At 36.5% G+C, this 14,593-nt stretch overlaps 2 protein-coding genes across 3 annotated transcripts in view; one reads left to right on the top strand and one right to left on the bottom strand.

The window, feature by feature from the left end:
* Positions 1–3,544, bottom strand: part of LOC136250647 (sun domain-containing protein 1-like) — a 40,329-nt gene extending 36,785 nt beyond the window's left edge. For both annotated transcript variants that reach the window (XM_066042873.1, XM_066042874.1), the window contains exons 1-2: positions 3,387–3,544; positions 254–708 (exon numbers count right to left, since the gene is read on the bottom strand). In XM_066042873.1, coding sequence (XP_065898945.1) covers positions 254–708; positions 3,387–3,508 — 577 coding nt within the window. In that variant the 5' untranslated portion in view covers positions 3,509–3,544. The remainder of the gene's footprint in view (positions 1–253; positions 709–3,386) is intronic.
* LOC136250649 (growth factor receptor-bound protein 2-like) lies at positions 3,510–14,578 on the top strand. Its single transcript, XM_066042876.1, has 5 exons — positions 3,510–3,743; positions 7,302–7,399; positions 7,535–7,657; positions 12,617–12,779; positions 14,254–14,578. The coding sequence occupies exons 1-5, from the start codon at positions 3,666–3,668 to the stop codon at positions 14,425–14,427; spliced, it is 636 nt and encodes a 211-aa protein (XP_065898948.1). The 5' UTR covers positions 3,510–3,665; the 3' UTR covers positions 14,428–14,578.
* The last annotated feature ends 15 nt before the right edge of the window (positions 14,579–14,593 follow it).

The following is a 14,593-nucleotide window of genomic DNA, read 5'->3' as shown; positions in this document are numbered from 1 at the left end:
ATTCTACAGCTACAAGATGTTTGAATCATACGTACTCTGATACACATGATACAATACAATATATAGTACATGCATGTGTCCTAGCTAACTAACAATTTTTTTGCTGTTTTGTATTAGCTTTTACTTCATTGCAATGATGTTTAACAGTCTAGAAAGATGGTAAACAACTAAGCTACACTGTTAATGTGCAAAAAACCAGATTTTCAGATTTCCATGATTATACATTCATCCATACATAATTGCACATACATACCATAAAGATGTTGAGGCATGTCAGTCCTCCTTGGCCTAAATGATGTTCCCGTACTGTTAGCAGAACTTGCAGTAACACTTGGTGGCAGTACAAATCCCACTGGTTGAGATACTACACCTTCAGCATCAGATTCCTCTGAAGACTCTGTTCCAACTTCAACAGAACTGGCAGTATAAGGCTGACCAGTAGTAGAACTAAAACTTTTGTACTGCTGGGTAGACTTCTTTAGTTGCTTGGTGGTGCTTACAGAATTAGATGCTTCGTTTACTGGTAGCTGTTGACCACTTTCATCTAGGACTGTAGAGTGACCTCTGGCATAACGGTGAGTCATGACCAGTGAGCTTCGCCCTAAAGACTCATCAGAATCACCAGTACTACGAATTGATTGGAAATGCTGTTGACTCAGTCTTGGACTACGCCTCACAGAATGAGAGTCCATAACATGGGTGATTTGCCTATAAAAACAAACTGCTTCTAACACATTTTATGCATGGTAGATATACTACAAATTTATCTGAAAATATAACTGCATGGTGATAACACAAAAATGTAAATTAATTTGCCAAACATTCCATATAACGGATAATCATTTTAGGTACTTAATCAAAAAAAAACTAGTTAGGGTTTCCAATGTAAAAAATGAACATCTTCAAAAGCCTGTAAATAATCACGAGATCACGAGCTGTAATGATGATCGTTTATCACAATACTACACTTCAACCTTCCTCTGTGAGCAAATCTTCACCAAAAAGTATTGGTGGTTTGATTGGTGAAGCATGATTGCTGTCACTGCACATTTAGACAGGATTTTAGAGTCCAAAAACGGGTTTTTGCCCACGAAGACCAAACAAATGGTTGCCAAAGCTTCCTCACACAGTAGTAGTAGTAGTAGCAACAAAGAAGTCATGTACTAAGTACGGTTAAAACCAGAGGTCGTTAACCATCTGGGTGAGCCCAGTATTGGGCAAAAATCGCCCAAAATAGCACCCTTTTCTCATCACTTGCTCTCTCAACTAGACCAAAACCAGAATTCTTGGCGTATAGCACTGTTAACATCTAAAACATATACCTAGCAACAAGGATTTGTTGTCAGAAACTGTAAAAATAAACTAATAGGCATCTATAACTCCAGGCTCATGTGATTTTCATTCTTATGGTGATTTAACACTCGATATCACACTTGATGTCTGGTGTAGTGGTTTAAACAGCTTTAAAATACATACAACAACATGATTATGGTCTATAGTGGCAATAGCCATTCTCAATCATGTGAACCTGTATTATTAGTATAGACGCCTATTAGTTCATTTTTACTGTTTCTAACAACAAATCCTTGTTGCTACTCGGTTGCTAGTTATACGTTCTAGATGTTAACACTGTTATATGTCAAGAATTCTGGTTTTGAGTAGTTGAGAGAGCAAGTGATGAGAAAAGGGTGCCATTTTGGGCAATTTTTTCCCAATACTGTGCTCGCCCAGATGGTTAGCATCCTCAGAATTTAACCACAGATGGTACGTGACTACTTTGTTGATGAGTGACTATGGTGAGGAAGTTTTGGCAATCATTCATTTGGTCTGTGGTAGGGCTGAGCGATACTACTGTTTTAGCGATATATCACGATATTTTGAAAGTATCGATATTGCGATGTTTTGTTAACTATCATCACGAGTTCATAATATATATACTGAGGAGAATATCCTACTTTCATATACCCCTGTAGAAGGGCATATCGTGAAGTTATGACGTAACGACAAGATGTTATGGTTTGTGACGTACGAGCAACCGTAAAAGTGTAAGAATCGTTAGCACCATTTCACACTCACTACGTTCAGAATAGCCGTATTCGCGAATGGCCTAACAAGAAACACCTACTTAACCCATGAAGGAACAATTGTAGTTCGGTGAGAAATGCTTAGAGCTGGAGTTGATTTGGTTGCTAGCGACGTTGTTAGGTACGCGTTCAATCGATACCATGTTCAACTAATGACAACATTAATTATACAAAGAAAAACGGGCAAACTCAGAAGTGCTACATCATAACTTCACGATACGCCCTTCTACAGAGTATATGAGAGTAGGATACTCTCCTCAGTATATATATTATGAACTCTTGCTATCGTGATACCATGTCTGTACATTACTGTCATTAAAATGCATTTGTTATGCAGTACTTGGCTAAGAATCCTTGTAAATGATTAAGTCCACCCATCTGGTTTCCTGCAGAGGTGTGAACACCATAATAACCTCAAAGCATGTGTTACAATAACTGTTACTGTAAACAAGGATAATAGTGGCTAGTTTGCAATCATGACTTCCTGCAGGAATGCTGAGCAATACACTATGTGGCACCAGCTATGATTGACTTATTTGTAAGTATCGTGAACTATTCAGTATTGTGAATAGTGGCTTTAGTATCGATTGTGATACTAAAATGACAGTATCACTCAGTCCTAGTCTGTGGACAAAAAACCATTTTTGGACCCCTAAAATCCTGTCTAAATGATGCAGCGACGGCAACTATGCTTCACCAATACTTTTGGTGACGGTCTGCTCACAGAGGAAAGGTTGAAGTGCAGTATTGTGATAAAAGACCATCGTTTCAGCTTGTAATCTTGTGATTTGCAGACATTTTGATCAATTTCCACCCCAAGGAGGCAATAGAATTTACCACCACTGCATTCAAGTGCGAGTTAGTTCAACATGCAACAACAGTTAGCAAATTATTTTGAAAATGCTTATTTTTTTACATTGGAAACCCTGCGCTAGTACCACAATTTTCACAGTAACCATATCAGAGTACAAATAATCCAACATTTACATGTAGCAACCTGTTAAGAATGTTTTATAAAACCTTATAGAGCTCTGTATAAAATGATTTTTACAAAAAACATCTAATACCAATATATACACACCGCTAACCAGGAGCACCCAGCAATTTCTATTTAATGAGCATCCCTCTTGGTATCGCCTTTTCACCAAAAGAAAAGGAGTAAATAATTCGGTAAAAGTATCGCAGGTAGTTAAATGGAATATTATACAAACACAGCAAGTCAGCAAATGAGATTTTTACTTCATTTACTACAAACTCACTGAGGAAGACAAACGCGATACGGCAACCTTCAAATCCACTAACCTTGCCCTATGCCTGTTCAAAGCGGGCGAATCCATTTCTGTCAAAGCACCAGAATTTAACACTGAAAAATCAAATGCTTGTCGGCGAAATTCAAATGTGGCCCATGGAAGCACAACGCGCATGCGTAGTTGAAACTTTCCCCACAATTATCTCGCGTGAAGTAAGATGGCCGCCCTTCCCTTGTAAACTGGGAGAGAAATATTTCGTCAGAGAATCTGGTATCTGCTTCAAACTGTTTTACATCGATACTATAATTGAGATATTGTTTATTAAACCACCATGGAAGCGAAAGCAATTCACGACTTTCATGCTACGGCAGATGATGAGTTATCGTTTAAGAGAGGATCCATTCTAAAGGTATTTTACTCGAACTGGTTGAGAAATTATTTCAATACTTGATGAGCTGCCAAATCAGATCTATTAGAGTGGTTATGCGTATGTTTTAGGCTAGTGATTAATCATTACATTTTATCTACATAGGTGTATTAAACTATTGGGTGTGTTCACAATTTGACATCAGGATAAGTGGTGTTTTCATCACTCTATAATAAATAGCCTCATCTAGTGTGCTCTTGACAGTGCAAAATTTAAATAAGTACATATAGTTGTTGTACCATGTATGTTTCACTGAAAATTGTCCATTTGGCTTCAGTAAATTTTATAATGCTGAAAACGATTGTGCCTTAATTTTCTAAACAAATAAATGGAGTATGTTGTTCCAGGAATAGTAGCAAAGCATCATGTATGGCTACAGTTTGGTCTGACATCCTTATTGATGAGATGCTTGACTGAATAAGTTATAGCATAGGTGTTCTATACATAGTAACACTTGTTACTATAAAATAAATCTTTCTTTCTTGATTTGATGATGCAGCATCAACACACTATGGTTTACCTATCAGTTTTAGAATATAGGGCAGTTCTGTTTTGATTGTCAATGAAACAATATTTAGATATGCCACATCCAGAACAGCCTCTTTCATACTGCTTATAACTAATCCAGTGTGCATCAAACAGCTTTACAGTATATCTTGAATAGGCTGTTGAAGTGTATTATACATGTAGGAAGTATACAGGTTGTGCCTGATAAGTATTGCAGAACATCCATGGAGTAAGTAGGCGTAGTTTGCAAATCATACACACCAATATATTAAGCGCCCTTCTGCTTGTTACTGAAAATTTGTACTTGTGGGTCACCACAATGAACTCAATACTGTATCTGGCCTAATTACATAGTTCTTTATGGATGCCAGGATGTTCGCTTTACTGTGCACATAATTACCATTTTATATCCAAGATTGAACACTCATTCTTGTGCACTTCATGATATGACGTACTGTATTATGTGTTGTTAAGTAGTGATGCTCTTGTTAATCAGTAAATATTTGAAAATTGGTTTATCAGCCAAAATTCAGCAATATCAGTATCGGTAATTAGTAGAAGATTTTTTAACATGTAGCCGATTAAGTTTACTCTATATAACGGGAGTCCAGAAAACACGGAATAGCAGAACAACGGAATAAAATTTTATTTTTCTAAACCTTTATCTAAATATTATAACTTTTAATAGATAGGTTTATACACTGCTCACTTTGTAGCAACTCTGTGAAGTACCCAATCGCGATGGTTGAATCCAAGGTGGCAAATTTTTTACTAGAAAGTGCACCAAACTATCCACCCTGGAACAATCTAACTAAGCTAAACTACTGTCTAATACACTTTATTACACAATCGCTACAAAACTACAAATTCTTTCTGCCACACTTGCATATACCAACTGCCACTTGTGAGTAAGTGCCCAAATTATTAGATTTGTGCTGCACTAGGTGATAGGTGATGAAAGTAGCATTTGACCTTCGAATTTATTATGAACATTAAAAGCTCGCCACAGGGTTGTATTCAACCATCACGATTGGGTACTTGGCAGAGTTGCTACAAAGTGAGCAGTGTATAAACCTATCTATAAAAGGTAGATAAATGTTTAGAATAAAAAAATTTATTCCGTTGTTCTGTTATTCTATATTCCTTGTTTTCTGGACTCCCATATATAACTTATCTTTGACAATGATGTTATATCTATCAACTTTTTTTAATTTTGCTTATGTAATTTAAAGCAATGCATAGTGTACACTGTACTTATTTACAAATTGAAAATGTTTACTGCAGATAAGTTTTATTTATTCTTCATAGAATGATTATAGAGAATAATGAATCTTAAAGCTGCATAAGCCTATATACGTAATATACCTTGGTACTTTTACATGCTAATTAGCCCTTTACTTACCTTTTACAAAATGATCTGTAAACCCTATCAACTTAATAAGATGTGTGCCATTCGATTCACCATTAAATTTTGAATCAGGTCATATAAGACTCATGTGATCAACCCACAATCAAAGTTGAGCATGTGGCGAGAAGATTGTATCACGGAAAACTTTGTTGCTCATCGCTTCATAACAAGAAAGCCTCTGTAATTGTACTGTTTGTTTAAATTCCCTCAATTGTCCAGTAAATAGATTTTTGATCAATACAGTGTATGTAGTTTTAGCCTAAGGGAGTTAAGCTATCCCACCTAATGTTGCCTGTATTGTGTAAACATACATTCCCCCAAAAGTCTTGTGCAGCTTTAAGGGTTATAATATAGGTGTCACTATGTGAGTGTACATATGTGTGTGTTAAAGTGTGTTAAGTAGCAAGTGTGTAGTTGTCCCATTAGTAGTAAATCAAAGAAGAGATTAGTATTGTGAATACCATTTGCAGTAAATACTTGACCATGCAGTACAGTAGGTGTTATTGCAATAAGCTGTACAGCTTCAAACGTTGATTTTCTAGAATAGTACAGTGTAAGAATCTTTGTTATGAAGTTTGTGATTGCCATTCTGTTAAAAAGAATGCACGATACATGCATGCATAGAAGTAAATGTACATGTAAGTACTTCAGATTTTACTGAAATGCCATACAATTGCATTATAGTTTGTATGAAGTGCTGAATCAACTCCATGATATTATGATTACTAAGGCCTGTGTGAAAAATACCAAGAGAATTAGATTGGGCAAGTGTTTCTGACCTCTTTAACATGACTATTGCACATAATCTAGGTGTTGTTAATTTGAAATACTAAACCACATCTGCATGCAATCTGTTATATAGTGCAATGCTCCATACATGCTATTATCTGATTTTGTGTGGAGTATTGTACAGTATGTGTCACTGTCAGTGATCATGTTCTGAAGTTTTATGAAACTCTTCTGATTGTGTGTGTGTGTGTGTTTCTTTTTTTGTACTGTGATCTTTGAAAGGTTTTGCACTATGAACTTCATTAATAAAATTTTAGCCCAAATTGCTTTTTGCACATGTCACATGTGCAGCAGAAATGGTGAATTGCATAGTTTCTGCCAAAGAATTTAAAATCTAGAAATCACATGTTACACAATTGCCATGCCCAACATCACATCATGTGCCCCATACCATTTATCTTTGTGAAAGGTGACTGGTAATTGTAAAAATTACTCCGTTGAGAAATTACCTTCTCCAAGTAGCCCAGTAAACACACTTTTAATCTATGTGTATTTGTAGGCCGTAAGAATTAAATTACCCCACCTAGTGTCGCCATGTGTACCCATATTGTGTAAACACGCATTTCCAAAAAGTTCTGTGTGGGTTTAAGGGTTAATTCCTTTTCAACCACTAGTATATACGTATATGGTATTTTTGATGCAGGGTATTTCAGTATCATGATTTTAAATATGTATTATTGTGGCTTTGTTAACTTTTTATACCTTAGTGTACTGTACTGTAGGCATATTTCAGTGCCCTGTTTGTAATAAACTTAGTTGTATAAACACACTGAACATGCACCCCATATGCTCATATTTGTATATATTTTATTTTAACTTTTCTCTGTACCATGTAGATACTGAATATTGAAGATGATAGACACTGGTACAAGGCAGAACAAGATGGTCGAGATGGACTAGTTCCAAAGAACTACATTGAAATGAAACCACATGAGTTAGTTATGGTATATGTTATCACTGCAGTCATTATATGGTCACTTATACATTTATACATTGAGAGGCCATACATGTAATATAACATGTAACTATTCTTAGACGCAACCTAAACTGGGTACTGTCTGTCATGTAGGTGGTATCATGGGCGGATAACACGTAATAAAGCTGAAGAGTTACTACTGAAACAACCCATCGATGGAGCATTTTTAATCCGAGAAAGTGAAAGTACACCTGGAGATTTCTCCCTGTCTGTAAAGTAAGTTATTATATTTTTTATTGGATGGGCCATGGGATATCTATGTAGGCACTCATACAGCTGTACTTCTAATTTAGAGTAGCACTGATGTGTTTCGCAATGACACTAAGATTACCCTTCATCTATAATTCTATCACATTTGCGAAATGAAATCCACCAAGTATTTCATCGCCAAAAGAGGGTTCACTAATTTCATGGCTTGAAGTGATGTGTCACTATACATCATTGATATGTAGTATTGAATTGCTTTAATTCAGGTTAATGACTTTAACAAAGCATATGTAGCATACTTTCTGCATTGTTTAAATGTACCTTGGACTATTTTTAATATCGCGATCTACATGTATCTACAACAAAGCCAAAAGCTATCACACAAGGTTGAACACTTGCCAGAGCTATGTATGCAGAAACAATGTTAATTCTTTACTGGTTGGTCCACTGATGCATGCTTCATTTGTTAGCTGCACATGGATAAATCCCGTGAAGTATAAGGATCACATAGTTGAATTGATAGGAAATTATAGTTGTGCATTGTGTACTCTCCTACACTTGATCTGTTCAGATTATTATAGACTCTTTTTTCTGATATAGTTATAATACTATTTGTGACCGTCTCAGCAAAAACCCGACTTGTTTGCACAAGCATGAGTATTGAGAAATACAAAATTAAAAATAATTTGTAAAATTACGCATGCTAAAGAAAAATATATGCACGTTTTTATCAGCCAATACTTGAAGAAGGAATACAAACTATACATCATCTTATTCACCTGTTCATATAGAGTTCAAAAATCTTTGTTTTGTTTAAGGTTTAGTGGGTAGGCCTAGTAGTGGGTGTATGTAACATTATTAGTTTATTATAAGCTCTAGGTAACATCAAGAGTATATAATAGAAGCCAAGAGTATCAAACGGGTGTATTACCCCGTGATTAATCATTGCGTAAAGTAACACGGATATCTCAGTAATTGTTCGTTTTTATTGCCATTAAGGGTTGTTATGTTTAGCCCAATTCGGCCACTAAACCAAGCGGAAACATGATAGCGTTAAAGGGAATCAGCTAATTTTAAAGTTCTGGCACTGTCAAGCAGATCCCTGAAGGAGTAGCAACACGCTCGTTTGTGCAACTGTTGTTTTAGCGAGCTGGAGTTATCTTGGGTCCTTACTACACTTTCTTTGTACAATAACTATTGAATACTTGGCTGAATAACACGGAAAACTGGCGAACAAAGACCCGTTGCCACGTACACATTTCAAATTACCATTTCATGTACGTACGCATTTCAAATTACCATTTCATGTAAATAAATGTGAAATGCGTACGTGGCAACGCAATTATTGAAATATTAGTGTTACTTTACACAATGATTAATCATGGGCTAATACACCGTTCGACACTCTTGGTTTCTATTATATTCTTGATAACATGTATGTCATACAGTAAATATTATACCATGCAAAGTAGTTTGGTATACTTTTTCAAATTGGAATCTCCTGATGGTAATCCACTGATCACAGCATGGTAACTCCAGTAGCCACATTCTGTAAGCAGTCATCCTGTAGTAAATAAATAAATAAAATAGCAGCTAACTGTGCCCTACTAACACTATGTGTAGAGCACGAGGATCTTTGTGTATTTTAAAAACCGAGTGAAGATCCTCGATAACTGGCTTTTCTTCTCCCCGCTAGATTCCTCCTTCTCTTTGATAATAGAACACTCTTTGTGGTTCGTATTTATAAACTGGTAGCTGGCAGCAGTAGCTCAGTGGCTACGCACCATGACTGACTCAAGTGTGGAAGGTGTGGGATCAGGGATCCACGTTAACCCAATTTTTGTGTTCGTTTTACAGTACCTTTTTTTGTCCAAGTTGGTTCACCGGTGGTAATAGCCATTTTTGGCTCTTAATGCCACCGCTGAGCCGGTGAGCATAAGTCGGCCATGTTAAAATGATCACGGAAGACTGAACGTTGTCAAAGTGCTGAAAAATTGAAGCTCATACCGCTTCTTTTCAACAGTTAGACTTGGATCTGGCACAGCTGGGAAATGGCAGTGATCGATAATGTCGAGCCAGGGTAGTGGTAGCCAATGCCTATGGCATCACAGCAGTGTAAAGAACATGTGTATCGAAGAAGCAGCTTGTGTGGATTTATATGATGGGAGCAAGTTGTCACAAGTTGTGCCTTTAGTGGCGCAACAGTAACACGAAGGACAGACATGGCTTCTAATATGGACCACACCCACTTTACACGTAGCGCTAAATAACGTTTCTACAAAGAAGCTTATTCATTTAAGTCTTAGTAAAGTCCATCCATAGTTTAATAGAAGATGAAAACATTCTAGAAACAGATGGGCACTAAACATAATTTTCTATGATATTTCTGGACTTCTCCATTCATCATATCAAACGTACGCACAACGTTAGATTGTACCTCCCATAATCGAATTATTTTAGCCTTGCCTATAAAATGAATACAGTGGTTAACCACTTGTTGGCCTGGGCGACTGGTCGCCCACTGCAGGCAATCAGCCTGAATATGCTTGGAGGGAGCATTGCCAAATCAATGATCAAAAGCAAAATTTGTGATGCTCGAAGTCTTTTTTGCTAGCAGGTTTCTAACCATTTTAAGAACCTGCTAGCAAATCTCTTAGTGAATTTTAAGGACCTCATTATCCTCCAAAGATCAAAGCATATTGTGCATACCATTTTCTAAGTATTGAAGGACCTTCATTTTTGCCATTACAATAACACATGGGACTTTAATTCAAATGCCAGGTCTAAAATAATAAATTCTTGGGGTTTCAATTTACACAAGAGGTGCTTCCACCAATTAACATATTATTTTGATGTTCACCAGACTTTCTATTTAAACCTAGTTACCTGTTTTTATCAATGCACTTTGAAAGCAATACAGTACTTGAGTGTGTAGAGTCTAGCTATTATAATGTGTTACTTATGTAAAATGAGCGACACTGATAATGTTTTGTCGCGTTAGTCATGTTTTATTATTATTCTAATCAGGGCCTGTAACTAATATCTGCAATCGTACCATATACATAATATCAATACGTAAATTTAATAGCATAGTTTTTCTACATTAGCATAGATGCACTATCTGGTAATCCAATCATACAGTACAATATCATAAACCACAATATTCATAATATTATTATTTTCACAGGCATAGCGAAGTTTACAGGGGGAATCCTGGGATAAAAAGTAGCAAGGCTTGCTAAATGGATCATTGTGCATGTCCATGACCTATTTTTGATTTTGTTTTCGGATGGAAACAGCCCAAACCGGGCCATTTCTTTTTGTCAAAACACCATTACGCACGAGAAGCCATACAAGATCATAGTTAGTTGGGTTTTTTTTTGGTGTGCGCTGCTTGTGGCTAATAGTATCTGTCTTTATTAAACTCAGTATAGGCCAGGAAGCTTAATCTGTGCTGAAGACTTTGTTGTAAGGTGGTTTTTTCGCTCCATGATTATTGTATATGGGTGGGTTATCCAGATTATATACTCTAATAATGCAGTCAAGTGTATAACAACAATCCTTGCACTGAAATTTGACAGCTATTAAAGGCACTAGTAATGTAAATTGTAGCTCATATTAGGAGACTCTCAGTCTGTATACACATTGCAATTTGATCAGTTTCATATGTGTACTGAAATCTTGATGGTGTTATTATGCAAAATTACACTATTCACCGCAGTCTTCATTATCAATCAAAGAAATCCATAATCCACCACTGGATTAATAAAAAGTACATAAACTATATGAATAAAAAATTGAAATTTTAAGAAGGAGAATGGGATCGCTGAAAAAAAGCCATGAAACAAGAAGGGATCGCTGGGATGGTAATGTAAACCACAAAATCCCTATTTTGACTCATTTCAAAATGACAGAGCATGTAAATAAAGATTTATGACTGAGTCAAAATAGGGATTTGTGGTTTACATTACCATCCCAGCAATCCCTTCTTGTTTCATGGCTTTTTTTCAGCGATCCCTATTCTCCCTCTTAAAAATTTTCAATTTTTTTATCATCTAGTATATTAGGGATCATGAAGGTTTGGGCTTTTCTAGCCAACCCAAAACCAGAATTGGTGTGGTATAAGCGAGCCCAAAAATGTCTGCAGAGTGGCCAAAAATGCTGAATTTTAACAATTTTTATTTAGCAGAATTTTCTACTGACTAACTTACTGCCTGCCTGCAGTCTGATGCCTTCAAACAAGTGTAACTTGACAGCCGCTAAGGCTACATGCTTGATTTTTTCAATGTTAGACATTGCTTCAACCCAATTAGTACATTTTGACATACCACGGCATGTTACCTGTGTGTTTTATCCCATTTATCTTTGCTGACAACAAAAGGTGTCAATTTGTGGTAACGCAGTATAATGGCTTCCTTCCCTATGTAATGGGAATCGTCTAAGTTTTCAGTTGTGACTGGATTGATTGCAGAGGTCCTTCACGTAGTGTTCCTTGTTTTGTAACACTGTGTAATGGCCAACGGGCTGAACACTTAAAACAAAGCATAATGGAGTATCACCTTTCAATAACAATTGTTACTGTAGTTGGGGCACACGTTTAGACACGAAATTAATTTAATGGCATGTCTGGCATAGTCATTCTTCCTTTTGATGTGGTATGCACTGGTTCATTAGTCATAATTATATTATTTAAACAGTAAACAAAAACTAGTAGAAGGAAATTCCTAGACTAGGAATTAAATGTCCACTAGTATATCTGCAGGTATAGGAAACCTCCCTTGTTTCCCTACTGCTTTTTGTGGCTATGATCCTTAATCAGACTGAAAATTATTTTCATTCTACTTGTATATAATTTGTCCACTGTAAAAGATAGCAGCTGTTCCATTTAAAGCCCAGCACAAATAGCAAGGAAGGTAATCTTTCCACAAACAAGTCTTATACAGTGTGTGTACTTTTCTTTTTCTGCAGATTTGCTGGTGGAGTACAACATTTCAAGGTACTCAGAGATGGAGCAGGCAAATACTTCTTGTGGGTTGTAAAGTTCAACAGTCTTAATCAACTGGTTGACTATCATCGAACATCATCTGTTAGCCGGACTCAAACTATATATTTAAGGGACATGGTATCTGAGGTATGTGTGTAATTCAAGTGAAAGTGATCTGTACTTCATCTCGTCTGAATGACTACATGTATGTACAGTGAAACCTCTCTAATCCAAAACTCTGATTCACAATATGTCTATGTGACATCATCTGCTGCACTAATAAGACTTTTTCTTACCTCAATTATTCTGATATCCTCACTAATCTGACACAATTGTCTTGTCCCAATAAGTGTCAGATTACATGTACAGTAGTGCCTGAAACAGAGAGTCTTTACACTTAAATTATCTGGTTCTTAATATGACCACCAACCCTTATAGCATATAGAAATAAATCAGAAATGTCACCATAGATCATATAAACATGGACTAGTTTTACAGCCTGTAGATCATTACCAGTGACATTATGATCGAGGGCCTCTATGCATCTACCAAGTAGCTAGCTCCTTTTATACTGCCACCCATTGTCCTGACCATGTGTACCCAAGGGAGTATGAGAGGTTACTGCTTTCATTGATACTGAAAATAGCTGAAAATTAATTTTAATTTACAGTATTTGAGCATAGTTACAACAGATCCGCAACTCGGAACAATCCCATAGGAGGTTTTTGATCTTTGGATGTTGGCAAGGTTTCACAAAATTTTTGTAGCATCCAGCCTAGTTGGCTCACAAGATGTTCACAAGGGTTAGCATTTCAAAATCTCTACAAGTCACACAAGAGTTATGGACCCCCTCATGAGGATGCATAACGTACACCCCCCTGTAGCACATGTGATATTGCATCTACTGAAGAACTATACATGGTTTTGTGGCAATTTTTAATAAGATTGCAGATTTCAAAATGAGCTGAGATTTAAGTTCTCAACAAGAGTTGTACAATATTTCAAGGCAGTTACAGACCCTTCGGCTCTATCACTTTTTCTTTAGTAGTTAGATTCATATTTAAATCAGCAGGAACTCTCTCAGTGAACCTTTGCTGGGATACCACACTAGAGTCTGTGCAGGTCACCTTGATGCAGGTAGCTAAATCCTTCTGCGGCAGGAGTACTAACTCATAGGAGGTTAACACAGGTAGAGGCTAAACTTCTCCAGCTTGATGAATGATGACACTGGGTGCCTTAATTTACCCAGATCCTAGTTATACTGCTATGGTAATCGTAGCTTCTATGGTAACTCTGTTTAATGTATTAAGCTCCAATAAACCACAGGTTTCATGTCTGTCACATTGTAAGTTGTCTTTCTGTGATATGCAGTGTACACCTGTTGTGTTCCTTGGCTACTTGGTCATTTTAGCAGTCTTACACCTGTATATCTACCTATTATTAATTTTCATTAGAACATGCCACATCCCTTTTTGGTAACAAATAGAAATCGACTTTTTTGTGCTTGCATATGCGTGTACAGTACGACTGTATGTGTGTACATGTATGTGCACACAAAACCATATACACTACCTATTTAACAATGTACAACCTACTTATCAAACACATGTTGTTCCTGTAGGAAGTTAAAGTACAAGCAGCATTTGACTTTGAACCGCAAGAAGATGGGGAGCTTAGACTTAAGAAAGGGGATATAATAATAGTGGTAGACAGGTCTGATCCAAATTGGTGGAGGGGAACCAGCAATGGAAAAGAAGGAATGTTTCCAGCTCCTTATGTGACTGAACTCAATTGATCAGTACACTTCTGTTGTGTTATTGAAGTTCTTATTAATTTAGTATTGTACACAGACTTGGAATATGCAACATTGCCTGTACTACTATAAAAAAAAATGTGTGCTTGTAGTATGAAAACGTTTTATATTATTATTATTACGTCACAATGTGCACGTGAGAGAATAC

Source organism: Dysidea avara, chromosome 3, assembly GCF_963678975.1.
Source record: "Dysidea avara chromosome 3, odDysAvar1.4, whole genome shotgun sequence".
Classification (NCBI taxonomy): Eukaryota; Metazoa; Porifera; class Demospongiae; order Dictyoceratida; family Dysideidae; genus Dysidea; species Dysidea avara.
Note: the sequence above shows the minus strand (reverse complement) of the source record. Positions and strands in the feature narration are given on the sequence as shown.

Bases quoted from the DNA above. Each gene is read 5' to 3' on its own strand.
- LOC136250649 (XM_066042876.1), top strand. From the start codon at position 3,666: ATGGAAGCGAAAGCAATTCACGACTTTCATGCTACGGCAGATGATGAG. The intron at 3,744-7,301 runs GTATTTTACTCG...TGTACCATGTAG, and splicing joins AGAGAGGATCCATTCTAAAG to ATACTGAATATTGAAGATGA. The intron at 7,658-12,616 runs GTAAGTTATTAT...CTTTTTCTGCAG, and splicing joins GATTTCTCCCTGTCTGTAAA to ATTTGCTGGTGGAGTACAAC.